This window comes from Erpetoichthys calabaricus, chromosome 4, assembly GCF_900747795.2.
Source record: "Erpetoichthys calabaricus chromosome 4, fErpCal1.3, whole genome shotgun sequence".
Lineage (NCBI taxonomy): Eukaryota > Metazoa > Chordata > Cladistia > Polypteriformes > Polypteridae > Erpetoichthys > Erpetoichthys calabaricus.
The window spans coordinates 243,354,731-243,378,525 of NC_041397.2; the positions used below are offsets into that span (position 1 = coordinate 243,354,731).

The 23,795-nt window shown below is 42.5% G+C and overlaps 1 protein-coding gene across 1 annotated transcript in view; it reads left to right on the forward strand.

The window, feature by feature from the left end:
- The window catches only part of LOC114650704 (G-protein coupled receptor 83-like), a 39,352-nt gene extending 18,836 nt beyond the window's left edge, over positions 1 to 20,516 (forward strand). The window contains exons 3-4 of the mRNA XM_028800508.2: positions 9,506 to 9,639; positions 19,041 to 20,516. Of these exons, the coding sequence (XP_028656341.1) occupies positions 9,506 to 9,639; positions 19,041 to 19,668 (762 nt within the window). The 3' untranslated portion in view covers positions 19,669 to 20,516. The remainder of the gene's footprint in view (positions 1 to 9,505; positions 9,640 to 19,040) is intronic.
- Positions 20,517 to 23,795: the final 3,279 nt, after the last annotated feature.

The following is a 23,795-nucleotide window of genomic DNA, read 5'->3' on the forward strand; positions in this document are numbered from 1 at the left end:
GATCTGCGCATTCGTCTGCCTGTTCCAGGTCAGTCTCCGAGAGACCATACCTTGCGCTCGGGCCGGATGTCTGTCCAGACTTTGAAGCAGCTTTAAGTTTCTTTTCCGGTTCTTTCTGACTTTTCTTCTTGTTACTCATGCTTGTATATTGTAGTGGAAGTTCCTTGGTCGGGTTAAATACAGGATACCCCTAAATAATATGAAATACAGTATGTGGGAAAATAAAGCCGCTGAGCTCTGCTTCAGACGTCCATCTTCTATAACGGACGAGACCAACTCCTAAACCGACTCTTTATTAATGGGTTTCTCTTACTGGATTGCACGTGGCACACTATTTTCTGATTGGTTGTGCTAGTGAGACCTGCGCAGATCCAGATCGTCCATCACGTCAACCTTCCACCAAGTGCTGCTGCGATAATCAGTGGCTACCTGTGATCCTATGCTGGGTGGATAACATTTACTCTTACTATTGTTGAACTATTTTCACTTGATTGCTTGCTACACACACACACACACACACACATATATATCTTTAAATATAATACGCTACCGTGGCTGTTCGTTTGTCTGTCCAGGATTTTAAATCACCTGTAGCTCGCAAACTGTTTGAACTATTCACCTGAAATTCGGGGTGATTATTGACCTCCAAGGTTATTCCATCCATCCATCCATTTTCCAACCCGCTGAATCCGAACACAGGGTCACGGGGGTCTGCTGGGAGCCAATCCCAGCCAACACAGGGCACAAGGCAGGGAACCAATCCCGGGCAGGGTGCCAACCCACCGCAGGACACACACAAACACACCCACACACCAAGCACACACTAGGGCCAATTTAGAATCGCCAATCCACCTAACCTGCATGTCTTTGGACTGTGGGAGGAAACCGGAGCGCCCAGAGGAAACCCACGCAGACACGGGGAGAACATGCAAACTCCACGCAGGGTGGACCCGGGAAGCGAACCCGGGTCTCCTAACTGCGAGGCAGCAGCGCTACCACTGCGCCACCGTGCCGCCAAGGTTATTCCTCTATATTTTTATTTTATTGTAGAGTCCACTCTCGGCAGCGACCAGCAGGGTGGCCGTGCAGCTCATGCGTACGGTCGCCGTCGTCATCACCGCCACCTTCGCCGTCACTTTTCCTGCCTCTTCATATCTTAAATCATTCTTGAGGCAGATTGAAGACTTAAGTGCCAGCTTAAATGAAAAATTAAAAAAGTACTAAGTAATTGCTACACAAACACTGACTTAATCAGTTTTAACGCGAAAAGTGCCGACGAAAGGAGAAAAGAAGCGGGCCGCTAGGGTGGAGAAAAGAAGAGCTGCTCAGGAAGCAGCAAGTGCATCAACTTCTGAGCAAACGAATGCTAAACTTACAGAGAAAGAGGATGAAAACTAGGAATGCTCAAGTCAAGTGTATTCACTGCACGTTATCATGCAGTGCGCCGTTACTGATATATATATATATATATATATATATATATATATATATATATATATATATATATATATATATATATATATATATTTTTTTTTGGAGTATTAAGTTTCCCTAACGCAGGTATTTTAGCTTCAATAAAATTCTTGTTGCGTTACTTTTACCGCGTTACTCCACAAGCTTTGAGGCAGAACTGGCAAGGAAAACAATCGCCTAGCTCCACCTCCGACATCCATCTACATTGGTGCTCAATGCAAGAACAAATCCGCGGAAACCCCCTTTGTATGAGGGGCCAAACAGGCCAAAAATCATATATTTTTGTACGTAAAGTATTGGTTTATGGATGATTACTATCGGTTTGCGTGCGAACAATACTGGTTTCATTCATATGAACTATATTGGTTCGTGTCCGTATATTATCGGTTTGTGCGTGAACTATATCCGTTTGTATATGCATAGCACTGGTTTGCATATGAACTATATTGAATTGAACTTTATTACTGGTTCACGTGCGTTTGCTATCGGTTTGTGAGGGAATTGCATTGGTTTGCGTATCAACTATATTGGTTTGTGTTCGTATACTACTGGTTTGCTTACGTATAGCACTGGTTTTTCATATGCACTATACTGGTTTCACATGGGTAATATATCGGTTTCGCATATGAACGCTATTGGTTTTGTGTATGCACTACATTGAGTCCTTGTCAGTCTTCTACCGGTTTTATGTGGCGTACTATGCCGGCTTTGTGAAAGTAACATGCTGGATTTATGTGTGCACTCTATCGGTTTTGCGTATGAAACATACTGGTTTGCGAACGCACACTATTGGAATGTTGTGTATGAACTTCTGCGTGCGAACTATATTGGTTGTTCACGTGATCGTCAGTGGAAATGGGCGGGGCAAGAAACAGGAAATCAGGGGCCGGTAGTGTCATGGAGCGTGTAGAGAAGCTGACAGGAGACGGATCTGGGTTTACTTTAAACAGCGCCGTATTTTTTTTCCACACGATAGGTTTGGGAAAGGACTTGGTGGTAATTATTACTATTTAATAGAATCAGCCATTGAGTGTGTAATGAACACAAAGCTGAAGTTAAGTACGTATTTGGTCGTCTTTTTATTCACTTCCAGCTACATGCTCGCTTGCAACTCGCGACTGTACTTTTTCACACAGCTTTTGCAAACTAGTTACTTATTCTAAAGGCAAAATATTCTACATTTACGACTGACGCCTTTATCCAGTATAACATTTAGTTACTACTGGTCACATTTCTGATGCCCAGCGATCCCGCACCGTGCCGCCTAGACAGGCGAAGTGACATGCTCATGGTCACACAGTGTCACTATCAGGACTTGAACCGACAAATGTAGGGTTTAGAGGACAAAGCCCTAACCACAATGCCCCACTGCTTGCACATCTGCAACGTGCATATTATTTGACATGATATGATCGTGTCCATTCTTTGAAAAGCTAAATGTTCCATATTTAGGACCAGTATATGTGAGTTACATCATATTGGGCCACCTTACCTTTCACAGTTTTGTGACAAGGCATATGCGTTTTTTAAGATGCAGCCGATTTTTGCCCTGCCAGGTACGAGTACCTGCGTATTTCCACTCCAGTATCTGATAAATAGGATTTACTGTGCTATCATGGGCACTGTAAAGTGTTAAATCACGTTCAGCCACCTTAATTTTCACAGTTTTGTGACAAGACAGATTCCTTTGTTAAATTAAAGTTGTGTTTAACATTTTTGACCTGTGCAGAACCAAAATGTGGAATATTTATTTTTTCAAATAATTGATCAGTTTGTAATGATTCTGATTAATGTACATGCTGTAGAATATTTTGCCATGCTGTTAGAATAAGAAGCTGGTGTGCAAAAGCTGTATGAATAAGTAGCTGACTGCAAGCATATACTGGATGTAGCTAGGATTGAATAAAAAGCCAGCAGAATGTGCACCTCATGTCAGCCCCGTGAATATTTCAGAATTACGGGAAAATACTGTTAAAAATAATAACCACCAAGCCCTTTCAGAAACAAACAGTGACATGCAAAAGTATTCAATCACTTTAAAAGTCATCCTAATTTTCTGTATGACAAAAGATTTTTCCACATTTATTTATTCATTCTTTTTAATGTGAACTCTTGTGCTGTAACAATACATTTCCAAAGTCTAAATAAACCATTTTCTGTAGATATTTAACTGAAGAAGAAAAACTCCAAAGTTGGTGTTTGCATTAAGTATTCAAGCCCAACACATTCATACTTGGTCAAGAACCCTTTTGCTGCTGTAACAGCCTTCGTTCTTTTGTAAGTAGGCCCCAGTTCTGCACATTGCTCAGGAGTGATTCTGCCCCTTTCTTCTTGGCAGGATTTCTAGAGACCCTCTATGTTGGTGAGATGGCACCTCTGAACAGCAGTTTTCAAACAGTGCCACAGATTCTCAACAGGGTTAAGCTTAGGGCTTTGACTTGGCCACTCCAAAACATTCACCTTTCTGTTTTTGAGCTATCCCAGTGTCACATTGTCCTAATGCTTAGGGTCATTATCATGTTGAAAGATGAATCTTCTCCTGAGCTTTCATAGCAGACTGGAACAAGTTCTCTTGCAAAATTGTGCAGTATATGTGTCCATCCATTGTCCCTTCAACTCTGACAAGATTCTCAGACCCAGCACATGAAAAACATCCCCATAGCATGAGACTGCCACCACCATATTCCACTGTAGGAATGTTGTTTCTTGAGGCCTGGGCAATGTTAGTGTTACACTTCACATACCTCTTACGTCTGTCCAAAAACTTCTATTTTGGTCTCATATGACCATAAAACCTTCTCCCACATTTTAACTGGGTCTTTCTCATGCTTTGTGGCAAACGCCATACATTGTTTTATGTGGACCTTCTTAAGGAATGGCTTCTTTCATGCTACCCTCCCATAGAAGCCTGTTTTATGGAGAACTCTTGAAATTGTGGACCCCTGCACCTTTACTCCAGCTAAAGATCATCGCAGACGTCTGAGAGTGACAGTTGGATTTCTAGTCGCCTCTCTCACCAGTTGATGTCTCACTCTGATGTTGAGTTTTGAGGGACAGCCTGTTCTAGTCAGAGTCTGTGTACTTTGATGAGCCTTCCACTTTCTGGTGATGAATGCAACAGTGCACAATGGGACATTCAAACTCTTTTGATATTTTTATAGTCATTCCCAGTCTTGTGCATTTCAATAACTTTGTTTCTCATATCAGTAGAATGCTCCTTTGTTTTCATTTTTGCAGTGACTGTCCACCAAAGATTACGACCCTTACAAAGGGGGCGGTTTATATCCAGAGAGACAGAAAGGACTCACAAGTAGCACCTCATCATGTTTAATTATGACTGTTAAATGACTGTCACCTTTGTAATTAATTTGTCATTGGTGTAATGATGGAGCTTCCAAAGCACAGAGGTTTAAATACCTATGCAAACATTAACTTTGGAGTTTTTCTTCTTCAGTTAAACGTCTACAGAAAATGGTTTATTTTGTCACAGCATAAGAAAAATACTGAATGAATAAATGTGTATAAATCTTTTGTCTTGCAGAAAATTATGACTTTCAAGAGGATGGAATAATTTGTATGCCACTTAATGTTTGTGAAAGGGCTTGGTGATGATTAACGTTTAACATCTGAAATGATCACGGGACTTAAGTTAGGTACACATTCAGGTGGCTTTTTATTCACTCCTAGCTACACATATGCTTGTAGTCAGCTACTTATTCACAAACCAGCTTCTCCTTCAATGTTAAGTGCATGGCAAAATATTATACAGCGTGTACATTAATCTGCAAACTGATACATTATTTGAAAGAATAAATATCCCAGATTTAGGACTTGAACGGGTTGAAAATGTTACACTCAATTTTAACAAAAGAATCTGTCCTGGACAAGATTATATTATGTCAAATAATATACACATTGCAGATATGCAAGCATTGGGGCATTGTGGTAAGGGCTTTGTCCTCTAAATCCTACATTTCTCGGTTAAAGTCCTGATAGTGACACTGTGTGACCATGAGCATGTCACTTCACCTGAATAGGTGGCACGGTGCGGGATCGCTGGGCATAAGAAATGTGACCAGTAGTAACTAAATGTTATACTGGATAAAGGCGTCAGTCGTAAATGTAGAATATTTTGCCTTTAGAATAAGTAACTAGCTTGCAAAAGCTGTGTGTAAGTCGCTCTGGATAAGAGCGTCTGCTAAATGATGTAAATGTAAATGTAAATGAAAAAGTACAGTCGCGGGTTGCAAGCGAGCATGTAGCTGGAAGCGAATAAAAAGACGACCAAATACGTACTTAACTTCAGCTTTGTGTTCATTACACACTCAATGGCAGATTCTATTAAATAGTAATAATTACCACCAAGTCCTTTCCCAAACCTATTGTGCGGAAAAAAATACGGCGCTGTTTAAAGTAAACCCAGATCTGTCTCCTGTCCGCTTCTCTACACGCTCCATGACACTACCAGCCCCTGAGTTCCTGTTTCTTGCCCCGCCCATTTCCACTGAAGATCACGTGAACAACCGATATAGTTTGCACGCAGAACCGATATAGTTCATACACAGAGTTGCAATGGTGTGTGCACGCATAACCAGTATGTTTCGTACGAGAAACCGACATGGAACACACATACAACCAATAGAGTTCAAGCGCAAAACCGATGTGTTACCCACATGAAACCAGTATAAGACGTGCATGAAACCAATATAGTGCATACACAAATCCATCGTTAGACCGGCACAGAACGCAAGCCAATATAGTTCATACGCAAACCGATAACATACAACCGAAAACCAATGCAGTTCACTCACAAACCAATAACAAACGTACTGGAACCACTGATATACACACGCAAATCAATATAGTTCATATGCAAATCAGTGCTATACATATACAAACGGATATAGTTCATGCACAAACCGATAATATACGGACACGAACCAATATAGTTCATATGAATGAAACCAGTATTGTACGCACGCAAACCAATTAAGTATGCACGCAAACCGATAGTAAATATTCATAAACCAATAGTGTTCATACATAAACCAATAGATTGGGTGTCGGAGGCATGTTCCTATTGCGGCAGTGTTTGTATGTAATCATACAAATCGTAAATCATGATGAGAATTTTCATGCCTGGAAGCAAAAAGCAGAGAAAGAAATACAGGAAGAAAAGGAGGGCAGCGGTAATTTAGTAGCGAATCAGTTCTGTTTTTTCAGATAAGTAGACATACTTAATTACAAAGTGTTAGAACTGAATTGCAGAATGAACCTGAAGCACGGGAGCATGCGTACTACAGCTCAGGAAAATAGCTGATAAGTTAAACACCGAGACTTTGACGAACTGGGTGCTACACGCAAATTCAATTTGTTCTCTGTCTGTCAAGGGTCCAGGAATATTTTATATGCTCTGACTGCTACAGTATACGTACGGCAAAGAAGCGATTCAGAAAACTACTGCAACACCTTTATTAGCCATTTTTAACATTTCTGGAAGTGATGCCAATACATGGCCGGCACACTCCGTTAGCCTGGTCAGTTAGGTTGACTGCATGTCAAAGGACTGTAAACAGAAATCCATTGAAGGAATTGGGTTTGGGGAGAAGGGGCTGGCAAAGAGGAAAAGAGAACCAGGGATTGGGCTCATAGAGCAGGTGGCTATTATATTGCGCCTTTTAGTGATGTTTCTCTAGTTATCTGTTAACTGCTAACTTAATCATGAACTTGTTAATTTATCCATCAGTCCACTTTCTGAACAGTTCCAGGATTGTAAGAAACCTGGACCTTTGCCAGCACTACTGGCACAAAAAGGCAACCAGCTCTGAACAGAACATAGACTCTGGTGGGTGGTCGCGGCCGTTACCTGGCTGTGACGCCAACTGCGTGGAAGGACCGGGAGACCGAGCATCGGCAGTGCAATACCTTCCCGGGACGCTAGAGGGCAGCTGTCCTGGGTAGCTGTTGCACAATGGATTCCCACAGGGTATGCTGGGTCTTGGAGCTTGGCACAGCCTGTTGGGTTCCATGGGGGCCTCCAGTGAGGGCTGCAGAACCCTACATTGGGCTTTCGCCACACCTGGGAGCGATTCCAGGTTCGATCAATGAGCCACCTGGAACAGTCCAGGACCAGCTAAAAAGGAGCCGCCTCACTCCATTCAGGGAGCCAGAGTCGGGAGGAAGAGGAGGAGTGGAGGAGGAAAGAGAAAGAAAAAGGAAAGCCTTTTGTGCTGGACTGCGCATTTGGTGCTGGTGTTGTCAACATTGTGCTGTATCTTGGGGGAGCAAAGAAGAAATGCTTCCCCGACTGTAAATAAAACGTGTGTGTTGTGCAATACTTGTGTCTCTGCCTGTCTGTGTTGGGTTAGGGCGGCTGTATGCACCTGGTGGTTCACAACACTCATGTTGGAACAGTTTGGTTATGCCAGTTAATTTACTGGTCTTGTTTTTGGGATGTAGGATCAAAGTGGCATAACCAGGGAAGTCCCCCACAGGCTTGGGTCAAATGAGTACAGTGCATCCAGAAAGTATTCACAGCGCATCACTTTTTCCACCACATTTTGTTATGTTACAGCCTTATTCCAAAATGGATTAAATTCATTTTTTTCCTCAGAATTCTACACATAACACCCCATAATGACAACGTGAAAAAAGTTTACTTCAGGTTTTTTCAAATTTATTTGGGTGGTTGGCGAGCGAAGCTCCCTAGTATGTGTATATATGTGTGTGTGTGTGTATATAATATATATAATTCATAGCATTCGTAGTCTGAAACACAATCTGATAGCAATACTGGTAATTAATCCAATAATTTAGCAAGGCTCCTACTTTATTTACCTTACCTTTCTCTAATGTAGCAGGCGGGTCTCTGGCCTTTAGACTTATATCAAGGTAACTGAGGTATACTCGATTTAAGAAATGGAATAACACTATTTATTGTTAAACACAAGGATTTTTGAAATATGATAACTGCATATAATGTATATATTGACATATTAGACTGGAGGCAGACAGACTAGACAGACAAACATATAATTTATGGGCTGGCTGTTTACTGCTGTTCCTAATTCTTTTTTATCTTGGCACAGATAGGTTTATGATACAACATCAGATATTATTGATACTTGGTATGGAGTTGTTGATCTGGGTTTGTGTGGACGATTCTTCATGTGTTGGAATGCACTCTTTCTCTTTACTGTGTGATCCTTGTCAGTGCTGTGCTGCTTTTTCCTCAGATTGCTTTCTGCCATCTTTGGACACTTCATCAGGAAAAAGCAATACTCAGTCTGGCCCAAGAGTTGAGATGTGGAAGTTTCCCACTTGAAGTCATGGCTTCTCAACCTCATCAGGCTACTGGCACCCAGCTTTGGTTTGACAGACTGGGTCTCAGTTTCTGGTCTACAAAGATAAGAGTTTGTTAAATTTGGTGCTCCAAAAAAAGAATGTCTCATTGCTTTTAGGCTCAAAGATCAGAGTTCAGATGTTTTCAGTTATTTAGGAGAATTCCCCTCCCTGAGGGGATCCCTAAACTTCTCTCAACTTGCCATTCTCTTGACTGTTTTCTTTTTCTCGCTTACTTTGAGAGAAGGGATGCCTATGGTTTTAAAGGAAGGTTGAACATTCTCTTGATTGAATTATTAAAGTCAGTTCCAGTTACAAAATCAGTGTCTTTTAATAAGTGGGTTCTTCTGTTCATCTTAGTTGTTATCCCTTGAATTCTAGGTCAAGATGTCTGCAAAGAGGCCTCTGGAAAGATGTCCGGTCACTTCAGATTTAATTCTTTTTTTTTTTATCAGGTGAAGTGCAGGCAGATCCTGGTACAGGTGGAGTTCAGTCCCTTAGTTCTTAACAGGACTGGTATGCCACAAAAGCCTAGCAGAATGGGCAATAGCCACTTTGTCCTTCAATGGCAACATTCTGTCTGTATGAGTTTGGTTTATCTTTCACAAATGTTTTGATTTTTCTTACAGATTAACGCAATAGAACTTCAGGATTGCCATTTACTTAAATATGTCATAATGTATTCGCACAGGTCATCCTGCACCCACTGAAACCCCGGATGTCCTTGGCTAGAGGGCTCATCTACATTGCTGTCATCTGGATCATGGCAAGCTGCTTTTCCCTTCCTCATGCCATCTATCAGAAGCTTTTCACGTTTGCTTACAGGTGAGATGTAAGGGTTAGAGGGCACACTTATGAGAGGGGGGATTCTTTTACGTATTTAAAAAGAGACGTTACACCTTGGTCCTGGGTACTACAGTGCTGTCCAGACTCTTAGTCACGGGCCAGTTCAAGCTGCTAATGAGCAGGTATCAAGCAGGGGGTGCTAGCTCCCTTGTTGGAATAAGTTCTTTTGTAATTGCAGCATGTTACATAACCCAAAACTATATAGATATGATATAAAAAGGTGATACCCCTCCCTTAGTGATACGGCGGTAAGAAATCACATAGGAGAAATAACTTATCTCTCTTTAATAACAGTTTACACTGCATAACAGATGAAGGAAGCCAATGACAAGAACCCAGTTCGAGAGTGGGGGCCCGATGTATAGAGTCTGCCATTTTTGTTGCTGCGTTGGAAGGATTTTCAGGATCGGATGACATTATCTCCCATCTGTCCGTCGTCTTTAGTGGTGTGCCTGGCAATGTTGCAAGGCTTTATACCTTTTCTTCATGTGCAGGCCCCCACTTAGGTGAATAGAACAATTCTAAACAAGGCACAGAGGATATAATTTCAGGCTGACTTTGACAGACGAAAAATAGTGCAGGTTTCCCCAGCTGTCCTTATCTGTCTTGTTTTATGCTTTGCCTAGCAGTTCTAAATGATGAGCCCCTGTGCTAAATCTGCCTACTGTGCATGTGAGTAGAAAGAAATGTACATTTATAAAAAATATTGTACAGACCACAGTGACATATTAAACATATACACTTATTACAAAGCCATACACCCAATATCCTTTCAGAGGATCTGGCAGCCCGAGCTTCCTCTTCTAATCATGCATCACTACTCCTTTGTATTGTTTTTAATGGTTTTCACGTATGGGTCTCTTATATTTGGTGCTGGCTACTCAGTTATGTGTCAGAATCAATTATGGATGTTAAGAAGACATTTATTATTTGGGGGCACCTGTCTTTCATTCTTAGCACCAGCCCATGGCCTAGGTGGTGGTAATGCCAGAACTGCTACTGTCCATCATCACTGACTGTGCACAAACATGAAAGAACTGGCTGTATTAGAAGTTGTTGGCCCACAAAGCTTCCTAGGACTGGAGTTAAACATATTTCAAACCACAATTTTATTTTATTTAGCAGCATATCCAGGCTCTAGAAAGCATCATGTCCAATGTTAGAGATAAATTGCAATTTTTATTACGATGGAAAGTAAAATTTCTAATGAGTTTGCATGCAGTTTGTGTGAGGAACTTGCAGATTTGGGTGCGACTGCTGATCCTAATGTGATGTGGGAGACCTTCCGTGACAAGACCCTGAAGGTTGCTGGGGGTTGTGTTGGTGTTACCGGTGTTCCCAGAAGGTGGTGTTTCATCTCGCAGGGCACCCTAGATATCATCGAGAGGAGTCACAGCGCACGGCTCAATGGCAACTCTGGTCTGTACTGGTACCTGAGAAGGATGGCTGTGAGGGCTCTGAGGGCAGTTAGAGGCGTTTGTTAGAGGAATCTGTAAGCAAGCAAGTAACACACCATCTGTGGTCTAGCGACCCATGTCCTGCTTACAGAGGAATCAAAGCATTATGCACATCTGAACCTGTTCCTCGGAGAGTCGCAGTCAGGGCGGCTGATGGAACGGTCCTTACGGATGACACTGCAGTTGTGACCCGCTGGGCTGGCTACTTTGAGCAGTTGTTCAAAGCTGATCCTCCAGCTAGGACATTGGATATCTCTGAATCCACGGTTCTGGAGGCTGATCCTCCAATTAGCTGTGATCCACCCAATCTCACTGAGATTGCACAGGTGGTGAACCAGCTGAGAGGGGGAAAGGCTGCAAGGATCTGTGGTATCCGGGGTGAACTGCTCCAGGCTGGTGGTAAGGCTGTCCTCCTGGCGTTACAAGCAACCTTTGCTTCCATTTGGGAGACTGACATCATCCCAACTGACTAGAAAACTGGACTTGTCGTCCTTATCTGGAAAGGGAAGGGTGATCCCCTGGATTGCAGCAACTACAGGGGGATAACACTGCTCTCGGTGCCGGGTAAGGTCCTTGCTAGGGTCGTCCTCAATAGGAGTCGTGATCACTTGCTCACCTACCAGCGGCCAGAACAGTCTGGTTTTACGCCTAAGAAGTCTACCATTGACCGCATCCTGGCACTGAGGGTCCTCATGGAGTGCAAACACGAATATCAGCAGAGTTTCTTTGCAGCCTTTGTCGATTTTCGCAAAGCATTCGACTCAGTTGATCGAGCTGCCCTGTGGGACATCCTGAGGGTTCGTGGGATCCCCTCGAGGTTGCTGGATATCATGGCCGGCCTGTACACTGGTACTGTGAGTGCTGTGCAGAGTGAAGGCAGGACCTCTGCGTTTTTCCCAGTTGATTCTGGGGTTCGTCAGAAATGTGTTCTTGCTCCTACTCTTCAATGCTTGTATGGACTGGGTGTTGGGCAGGTTCATGGGGTCCAGCGGCTGTGGGGCATTTGTTTGTGAAGAAAGGTTCACGGATCTTGACTTTGCTGACGATGCTGTGATCTTCATGGAGTCAATGGAGGCTCTGATCGGGGCCCTCGAGAGACTGAGCGAGGAGTCTGAGTGTCTGGGCTTGTGAGTGTCCTGGATAAAAACCAAGATCCAGTCCTTTAATGACCTCTTGGGCACAGCCATCAGCAGTGTGTCTGTCTGCGGAGAGAGTGTCAATCTTGTTGAGAGGTTTACTTACCTTGGCAGTGACATTCATGTCTCTGGTGACTCTTCCTATGAAGTCAGTAGACAGATTGGGAGAGCATGGGGAGTCATGAGGTCACTGGAAAGGAGTGTGTGGCGCTCCTGATATCTATGCAAAAGGACGAAGGTCCAAGTCTTTAGAGTCCTGGTGCTTCCTGTCTTGCTATATGGTTGCGAGACATGGACGTTATCCAGTGACCTCTGACAAAGACTGGACTCCTTTGGTACTGTGTCTCTCCACACAATCCTTGGGTACCGTTGGTTTGACTTTATGTCGAATGAGTGATTGCTCATGGAGTCCTGAATGAGGCACATTTCCTGCATTGTGAGGGCGCGTCATTTACGGCACTACGGCCGTGTGGTGCATTTCCCCGAGGGTGATCCATCTCATAAGATCCTCATTGTTGGAGACCCGAGTGGCTGGACCAGGCCAAGGGGTCGCCCACGTAACACCTGGCTGCGGCAGATAGAGGGTCATTTCCGGAGAGTGGGGACTGGACCGCGTGTCTGCCTGGGGGGTTGCAAACCGGGATCCCGAGTTGTTTCGTTGTGTAGTGGGTGCAGCAATGCACTGCACCAGTGCATGCTCCCCAACTTGACTTGACTTGACTTGTAAGTAAAATTATACACAAAGTAGAAGGTGAAGAAATACATTCCCTTAGGATTTGGTAAGTGTCTGAGACACGACTGGTGGTTTCACCAATAAGGCATCATGTTATATAGTGCTTTTCATAGCTTGCAGCATCCCTAGTTCCTTTGTGAAGCTGTTTAACTTGCATTAAGTAAATGACACTATAAGAGCACATGTGGGATCAGTTGGGCAGGATAGGACTATACAGCAGAGAAAAAATGGCAGAGAATGAACAACATCAAAGATCAAGAAGGGAAAGTAAAAATATATGTAGGAAATCCATCCTTCCCTCCTTCCATCCATCCATCCATTTTCTGAACCCATTTAATCCAATTTAGGCTTGCAGAGAGCCAAAGCCTACCTTGCCATGACTGGCCAATAGACTCCGGATAACTGGACTTACAAGCGCTCATTTCTCTAGATTCTTTATTCAATCATACATTAGAAATAACTAGCTTATAAAACGAGACTAACATTTTCAGACCTATTTAATGCAATTCAGGGTTATGGGACTGAGGGAGGCAATCCTATCCCAACTGAACTGGGTGCAGGACAGCAATAAGCACCGAACATGGTGCCAGGTCGTTGCAGGGCTCACTCATCCACACGCAGTGACCAATTGGGAATCGCCAATCAAAATAACCAGAATGTCTTTGGGGATGTGGGAGAAAAACCTGTGGAAATCCTTATATGCATGTCTGACCAACGTGATGAATGTTGCCAGACTCGCCACTCTCTGATGCCATGCTTTAGCACCAGTTACTAGCAAATATGAACCTAACTTTGATGCATGGATATGCAGAAGTGACCACAGCCATTTCAACTAGCACTACAGACCATAAATCGTTTAGAATATACACTAAGTAATCTACTATTTATACAACATTGTGATAATTATCATGGATCTAGTGCCATAGGAAACCTTTGCCTGGATGTTATCTGCATGGATTTTGCACATTTTCTGTGATGTGTGGTTGTAAAAAGCATTTGAAGAAAGCAGTTTGTAATCCTGATTTCAGCATTAGGGCTGAATGAATGTCTCTGGGGAACCAGAGCCACCAAGTTATGACATCTTCAGAGGCAAAGAGAAGTGCATCTTTTAGCAGGTCTTGGATATCTTACAGCTTTAGATGAGGGGAAGCATCATGGACAAATCTTTTCTGGTAGTTCAAGTTCAGAGCCTAATAAATGACCAGCAGGCCCATCAACCTTCTCTGTCAATTTCTGTTTTTGCAGATCTAAGCATAAATGTACTGAACACACAACCTGGAGAACCTGTTCTCTCCAAATCCAAGGTACTAAGTTCCTACTGGTTTTAAGGCCACAGCCTCCTCACGATGAACACCTTCAATTCAATGACAGCCTTGCATTCATGTAATGACGACCATTAAAATATAAATGGCCATTTGTTAGTCCCACTGCACACTGTTAGTCTTCAACTGATCATCTTGAAGATGTGCGTGTTTCCCTTGGCAGAGTGTCTATTTATACTCCTGCACATTTTGGTAGCAGATGGCTCTTCATCTGCTCTCATTTGAAATGTAGATGTAAGAAGCGCATGACTGGAGGCGTTGAAACTCTACCAGATTCAAATGTTTTCAGTGGGAGACCTGAATTGTGCAAGAGGCCTCTTTGCCTGACATGAACCTGTTTTGGCTTTTAAAGCAGCAGTGAGAAAACTTGAGCCTTTTGGCCTACTGAGTCTTGTTGTGTCTCTCTACTGAACATAACAAATATAATTGATATGCCAAAGTTTAAGATATAAGATATTTACTAGTGTGTTGCTAGCATTTAAGATTAGCACTCAAAGTGGTCTTACTAGGAAAATGTAGAACTCAAAACGTGCTTCATAACACTTGGCACAATCATACTCTTTTGTAGCAACATGGTCCTACCTCCTAGAACTTGGTGTTTATGGAGTTTACTTGTTCATGTAGTTTTTCCCCACAACCCAAAAACATTCTGTTAAATTTAATGTGCTACTTTAAAATGGATCAGATTGACATTGAATGTGGGCATCCTATCCACGTTTGGTTACTGCAACTGCGTAATGGTATCAGTGCTGGCTGTAACACCCAGTGAACTCATTTGCATAATAAGCAGATGCATATACAATATTAAAATGTTATAAAATATATATATATATATATATATATAATATAAAATATTACAAAGGATCAACTAGATAACAAAGTGTGCAGAGTGCAAAGACAACATAGAAACCCATATTGGTTTTCACTGTACGTTTAAGAATCTCTCTTATTGTCTAGGTCTTTTTGCGATTGTTCATTGACCTTTTATAAAAAATAAAAGAAATGGAACCATATAATTCAGCATGGATACATTAGTCCCCAACCCCGCCACCATCCACAGGTCACTGTATGACAAAACAAGGTTCTAGGGTAAATGCTTCCAGAAGCTTCAGTGGTCCGAAACTTTATAGATCGCACCCTGAACTCAGAAGTGATTCCAAGACCTTCTCCAACTTTAAAGGCCACTCTGTAGAGTACCAGAGGGTTAGTGTGTCCTCAGTCAGGGAGCGAGTTAGAGAAAAGGGCTCACTAAAAAGGAGGGGGAGGCCACTGCTAAAAAGCAGTGAACATGAGAAAGAACAATGTGCATTGTGTTACAGAAGAAAAGGGCAAATGTGTGCGCCACCCCACAGGCTTCAACATCTTAATTGGAAGGCCCTGAATCAGCATCAGGGTTGCACAGGACAGGGGTAGGGCCTGCTGGGGCTCACGGAAAGAGAAGGGTTTCTAAAGAATTTGTTCTTTTTAAAAGAAGACGTGATGAAGCCCTGAATGTGGCACGGTGTGCGGAGTCTAGAGAGACCAGGAGTTTCTAAACTGGACATGTCCGCTGTGACCTACTATACACGCAAAGCGTTTTTGAGCAGGCTGTTATATCCGGAAAAATATTTGTAAAAATATAGTAAAGCAACCAGAAAAAATAAAACTTGTAAGATGAGGATGCAACATTTATGAGAACTCATTCCACATTATGTAATAATATGTCACATACTATCCATCCATTTTCCAACCCGCTGAATCCAAACACAGGGGTCTGCTGGAGCCAATCCCAGCCAACACAGGGCACAAGGCAGGAACCAGTCCTGGGCAGGGTGCCAACCCACCGCAGAGGGCCAATTTAGAATCACCAATCCACCTAACCAGCATGTCTTTGGACTGTGGGTGGAAACTGGAGCGCCCAGAGGAAACCCATGCAGACACGGGGAGAACATGCAAACTCTGCCCAGGGAGGACCCGGGAAGCGAACCCAGGTCCCCAGGTCTCCCAACTGCGAGGCAGCAGCGCTACCTACTGCGCCATTGTGCCGCCCATGTCACATACTATTTTTTATTTATTTATGTTTTTATGTTTCTGTTGGACTATGACAGGGGTGGGCAATGTCAGTCCTGGAGGGCTGTAGTGGGTGCAGGATTTTGTGCCAATGCAATTACTTAATTAGAAACCAATCCTTGCCAATCTCAGATCTTATTTAATTGTATGTCTTGTTAGTCTACAATGTAAGGTTCTTATATCGTAGATTTTTCCCTTTCCAAGTATTTTGTCAAAATGATTTGAAGCCTAAACTGTGTAATTTTCAGTCTGTCACATTTTTCTATTCTGTTGTAAGTGCTACTGTACTGTACAGTACTACTGTACTGCTCAAAATAGCAAGGTAATACAGTGTTTTAATAAATCAAACAGAGCACAATGAACACACACAGATGTAAATGTAAACAAGCAAGATGGAGAACTGCTGGCTGCTTTGTCTTTTACAACTTACTGCTGATAAGGAGCCATTGAAACACTGAATGCAGCTGTTTAAGATTGAAATACATAAGCAAGTAAGGGTGGGGAACCTTAACAAGCGAGACCACTAAAATGAAGCATCAAAATGTCACTTGAGCAGTAAGTGCTACATCAGCAATAATCCACTTCTCATTAAGAAGCTGGGTTGGAACAAAAACCTGCAGCCACTGCGGCTCTCCAGGACCGACATTGCCCACCGCTGGACTATGAGGAGAGGAGAGGTTAGGAGCACACGCTGATACAGCGCATTGCTGCACCCACCACGTGACAAACCAACTCAGGACCCCAGGTTAGGACCCGAGTGCAGCCATGCAACGGGTGAGACCTCAGCACCACACTGGACTTTGGTAATGAAACAAAGGAGCTTCTTAAGCAGAAGCTCACAAGAGAAAAGACACTCATGTTTGTGGATTACTTGCCAAGTATTAATAAATAGACATTGTAGTTGCAGTTGGGTTATATTCATGCAACTCCTGGAATAGCACAGGTTTGGTCATTTAGTATTATATGTAGCTACAAAGAACAAACTTCAAATCCATGCAAATGAATTTCAAACTTTAGTAAAGTATTTTAAAAAAATGCAAAAGATAAAAAGAAGAAAATCCAAGCAAATACAAAAAAACCTGCCATTTGAAGTCATTACTACTGACTCATTAGTACTACTGTACTGCTCAAAATAGCAAGGTAATCCAGTAGGTCAGGATATTTCTTCTATATCTTAGCTTGTAGCAGACAACACAAACCATTCAAACAGTATTATCGATCTCGTATTCCATTCTGTAAAGCCAAATATTTTATTATCCATCCACCCGTCTATTTTCTTAACCTACTTCTGCAGGGCAGGGTTGCAGGGCTGCAGGACAGCTTGAGCTTATCCCAGCAATCATTGGACATATCTAGTACATATTTAAATGAAATTAATATTTACATCTAGTATATTAATATTTTCAAGTTGAGTATGCTGCCACATCCTTCATCAGTTTGTCATTAGATGCTTAAATCAAACAATAAGAAAATGGGCTGAGATCACTACTGTATGGGTAAATGTCTCGATACGTAGATGGTGCATAGTGGGCCAGGAGTATGAGCTTAAGGAGAAGAGCTCTGCCAATTCTAGCCAATCAGTGGTCATTATTTTACATGAAATAAGCAACACACGTACAGATGGACAATCTAAATTAAAGCAGGAACCATACTGCATTATATGTATAAAGAAGCATCCTGAAAATAACGCACCTGTTCCTACTTTCATACATGCAATCGCAGAAGTGCTTAATCTAGTTCATGGTCCTAAGTATTAGCAAACACTGAAGAGACTGCCAGTACCCCGGAAGGGCTTAACGTCTGGATTTTCTTAAATATGTTGTAGATACTTTTAGGTGGGTGGTACAGGTTTACTATTAATAAGGAAAGAAGATATCACCTTTGTATTTGTCAATACACAAGTCTGTCTAGTTAACATTACAGGGAGGTGACCAGTGTGATAAGCTGGAGTCTGAGGACGGTCACTGTTGAATAGGGCCCATGAAGTGGGCATCCAAGGTGCCATCAAAATGGAGTAAAATCAGAAAATATGTGGCAGCAGTTCTGGCACAAAAGGTTGAGAGATTTACTTCTGAATACATAAGACTGCAATGTAAGTGTTTAGCATGCAGGGTACACAGTCCAGCATTAATGGATGAAGGCAAAACCCAATGAGTGATGAACTCTAAATGCTACCTCCATGATGGTAACAGCCAGTCTGTGGCCTTCCAGTTTCAGACAAATATCCAGATAACCTGACAGGACTGCATTCATTGAGGTGGCCTTGTATACTGAATGTGGCAAGAGACGTGAGGTGGGAATGTCACTTTAATTAGCACAGTTATGTTTTCATCTCTTTGTGTAATATAAGACTTCACTTCCCCTGCCACCAAAGTCACCCAGGCTACAGTGGTTTGGTGTTCTGTGGAAAGTCACCTTCTCAAAAGTCAGATGTGAGTTTCCACCAGATCTGGATAGATAGATAGATAGATAGATAGATAGATAGATAGATAGATAGATAGATAGATAGATAGATAGATAGATAGATAGATAGATACTTTATTAATCCCAAGGGGATTAAGGAGGTCCCATTGGCACACCTATATCAATTCTTGGGAACATGTTCACCCTTTCTTCACTGTGTTTATGCCTATTTCCTCTAACATAGAGGCCCCCATTCACTCTTTTTCTTGTTTCCTTGCAGTAAGGACAAGATCAGAAGCCTATGTGTCCCCGACTTTCCTGAGCCTTCCGACCTCTACTGGAAATATATCGATTTGGCCACCTTTATCCTGCTCTACATGTTGCCTCTACTCATCATTTCGGTCACCTATGCCCTGGTAGCTAAGAGGCTCTGGCATCGCAATGCAATTGGGGATGTCACCACGGAGCAGTACTTTGCCCACCGAAGGAAGAAGAAGAAGACAATCAAAATGCTAGTTGTGGTTGTGGTGGTGTTTGCTGTCTGCTGGTTCCCTCTAAACTGCTATGTCCTCCTCCTGTCCAGCCAGGCTATTCGCAGCAGCAATGCCCTCTATTTCTCTTTTCACTGGACGGCCATGAGCAGCACGTGCTACAACCCCTTCATCTACTGCTGGCTCAATGAGAACTTCCGCTCTGAACTCAAGTACCTCCTGAACATCTGCAAGAGGTCTAGTAGTATTCAGGATCACATGCTGCCCACAGCGGCATCACACCATCGAGTTGCCTGGCCTGAGAGTCATGCTAGCTACAGCAGGGTAAAGGAGTCCCAGAGTCTGCGCTCTACCACCAATATCCATTCTGGAAAAACTGATATTTCATCAGTTGAGCCTATTGTGGCGGTCAGTTAGTCAACAAGAAATAGCCATGAAATCTACTTGTATACATGGCCTAGAGGTCGGATTCTAGCATGATTTTAACCCATTTCTTTATAGACTGTGAATTGGCACCTTATATGCCTGGTGACATTTGGCTGGATGGCTAGGCATTCTCTTATCTACCAGAAACATGGACCTTCCTAAGAAGGCCATCCTGTAGAAATGCCTCTTTTAATGCACAGTGGTACCCTTCATTAGGGTGAGACTGAATGTTACTTCTCACTGCTGTTTCCCATAATGTGAGAGATGCCAGCATGAGGCTAGCTTCTGTTTGTGTCATTTGGTGCACATCTTAACACAAGCACCTATCGTGTGCCTTCATTGTTCAAATATCCATTTCCAGGAAGTGTACTCATAATAAATGGCAACTTTGTGGTTCATTCCACGGTGCTAAGTTCCTTTGTGTTGCTCCTAACCCCTCTGTCACTAAAATCTGCTTTGTGCAAAAGTGTGTGGCTCACTTAATGAAGGGAGCACTGGGAACTGGCTTTCAAACAGCAAGCTTGCAAATATTACATGTCTGAAAATTTAGGGGCACTGTCAGGATTTTGTAAAAAGACAAGGGAGGTGTGAAAAGGTTTGGGGGATACTTGAAATAAGAATAAACGGCTTATCAAAAAAACAGTGAGTAGTCAATCGAGACTGTGTCCAATATGGGACTGAGTGAGAACTGAAGCATTGAGGGTTTTATGGGTAGGAAGGAGGAAGAGGTGTGTCTTCTGAGCTTTTCAGAAGTGATGTCACAGGTGGGTTGGGATTGTGTCCGGAAGTGGAATCTGTGGAGGAACCGGATGCGGAGTTATAGCAGCTTCTCTTCTGGGGATCTGTAGGGGAAGGAGAAAGAGAATTAGTGCACCCAGTCAAGCCTTGTCTCTGAATACGACATTCAGTTAAGCCCACTGACTGCCCCCCATGTGCACGTGTGTGTGACAGTGTAGAAAGCTAAAATGACAGGGGTGTAGCTACACTGTAAGAGTAATGTTTTGGGCCAAAAGGTAAGGGAGACTACCTCTACCTCTAAGCCGCAATATCAGACAAAGCTGCAAGTGAAACCCTAGCACAGGTCAATAAAGGAGGCCAGGGAGTGTCCATTGCTGTCCTCTTAAGGTGGTATGGTGAGCTGAAATGTATTCTGTAAGGTAGAGCTCCTCTTGTAACTCTGTCTGGCACTCACCTCCATTGCAGTTCATCTGAGCCCAGATTCCTTACTTTTCCTGTCTTTGCCATCCAATGGACCACCCTTTTCCTGTAGAGGGGTGAAGACTGCCAGGCTGGTGAGGTTGGGATGGTGTAAATTTATTTATTTATGTCGGTCTGAACAACACTGGTGGTTCAGAATCTCGGTCAATTATAATGGTAGGACTTGAGGGCAGTGAACCACAATGGGGGTAAAAGAAACTTTTTTATAATGACATGACAGGTCTGGACTACACTAGGTGGTGGTGTATTTGTTATACATTTATAGGGCAATTATTGTCACACGTACAGTGAAATTCTTACTTGCATGTGCTAATCAACATGCAACATGTGACCACCCTCCATAATCATAATTAGTAAGTAAAATAAGCTTACATCAAAGCTTCTGTCTACCTTACCTGAAACAACTAGCCTATACTAATAAAAGGCCAAGCCTTCACTGACTCACTCATCACTAACTCTCCAACTTCCCGTGTAGGTAGAAGGCTGAAATTTGGTAGGCTCATTCCTTACAGCTTATTTACAAAAGTTAAGCAGGTTTCATTTAGAAATTCTACACGTAACGGTCAACAACATCTGCCATGTTAAACTTTCTTATTTATGGCCCCATTTTCACAAAATTTGGTAGGCGGCTTCCCTGTGCTAACCGAAACCGATGCACGTACTTATTTCGGTGGTATGGTGCCACTGTCTGCCACCATATTGAACTTTCCAACGGTCTTTGTTACTTACGGGCCCATCTTCAAGAAATTTGGTATTCGGGTTTCCAATGCTAACTGAATCCTACTTACGTACATATATACGTTCATAGCCTGCAGCTCGGTTGCCGTGTGAGGCGGCGTTGGGTCCCCCATCCCCACGCCTCCCACATAGTTGGCTGCCTGCCGATATAAGGCCGTCCGTCGCTCCAGTCTCTTCATTCCTTTCCTTGCTTCACCACGGTATTCACGTCTCCTTGCTGATAACTGCAGCCTTTTTATTTAATTCACGGCTTCTCCGCTGTTTTATTGTTCGTTTATTACGATTATAGTTATTGTGTAGGTATTTTACACTTAGTTTACATTGTTCAGGTACCCATTTCCTTTATCGTTCCAACCGTACCCCCATTAACATGTCTATTGAGGTGATCACCATCGATCAAACAACTGTCACTTACCGAGTGGTTTCCATGTCCAGAGATGGCGACTGCCTTTTCCATTCTCTGTGTTACATATTGCACGGCCATATCAGGCTCACTCTTGATATCCGGAGGAACATTGTGTCTGATTTATTGAATAACTGGGACAGGTTCAAGGTGTGGACTGATGACGGTACAGGAGATAATTATACTACACAGGAGCACTATAAGAGTGAAATGCTTAAGCCCTCACCTATGGTTCTGCATGTGAGTTGATGGCTGCCGCTGAATTGTTCGGTTGTCGCTTTCAAGTGTACCGAAATGGCCAAATATTTTACACCTTTGGACAACCGCCAATGCCTCTTAAACATCTTAGATTCACAGGTGACGATTTGAGTAGTGGACACTTTGATGTTTATGAATGTTTAAACTCTCAAAAGCTGGATGCGAAGTTATCGATGAAACCCATTTCAATTCAAACGCCTCCAATTTCCAGTAAGGCTCTGCTTCGCAATGACAATAACTCTCAGGGACAGACCCTACAAAAGGTTGGCATTGATTTGAGGCAAGATTGCTTTTCACATGGCCAACTATACGTTGCATGCTCAAGAGTAAGCTCAGCGTACAGCTTGGTCATATTACAACCGGAGGGCCGAACTGACAACATGGTATACAAAGAGATCCTTAACAAATAATTATTATTGGTATATTTTCCCTCAGTTTAAAAAGGTTTACTTTTCTTCTTAATAAAAATTTTAAAGCAGTATTTCGCCGCTGCGAAGCGCAGGTATTTTGCTAATTATGTCATAAAATGTATAATGGAACTGCAATGACAGGTCTGGACCACAATAGGCAGCTGAAGACCTGACAGGTATAAATAAGAGTAAAGGGTGGGGGACGGGGGTGCATGGAATGTACTTTAGAATCTTATGACTTGACATTCCTTGTCAACTCCAGGTGGAGGGGAGTGGGTGGTCTAATAATTTAGCGTGATTCATGATCAGGTGACTTGACAGGTATGGACCTCACTTGGTGGTGTAGGATGTGCTGATTGTGCTGTATGTGCTGTAATGTAACTCCTAAATGGGTGACGACGAGCTTTATGTACACTGGGTATAATGGAGGACGAGTGTTTAATATACTAATTAATGTAATTTATAACAGAATAAATTGACTGGTGTAGATTATTGGAGGTGAGGGTGTTTGTTGTAGTAATTAATGTAATTTATAAAGGGACAGCTTGATAGGGATAGATTACACGAGGTGAGGCTGGATGGGGCATATGCCTGGTAATGTAATTTATAATGGAATTACTTGGCAGTTATGGAAAACCTTTGGGAAGGGCATATCCTTTGTGGTAGTTTCTAAAATCTATAAATGGATAACTTGACATGTCTAAACTATACAGGGAGCTATGAGTTTCTTTTTTCCTTTTCTAAAGCTGTATTTCAATAGGGCCTGACTTTATCAGGGAAATGAGTTACTTTCCTAAAAACTAGTTTGTTTATTGCCAATAGTGTAAATTGTATTGGTGATGGATTTCGACAAGTATGGAGTATCTGTTGGTAATAGGATGGGCTAATAAATAATGTAACCAATAACAGGATCATTAAAAAGGTCTAATCTTCACTGGGCAGGTCTATCTATTATGGTAAAAAATGTAATTTATTATGTTATGACTTGACAGACCTAAAGTACATCTGGATGTTGTTTTTTTTTTAACCTAATAATTAAATTCAATTTCACATTTGTGATCATTAATGTAATTGGTGTTGGGGATGGTAAT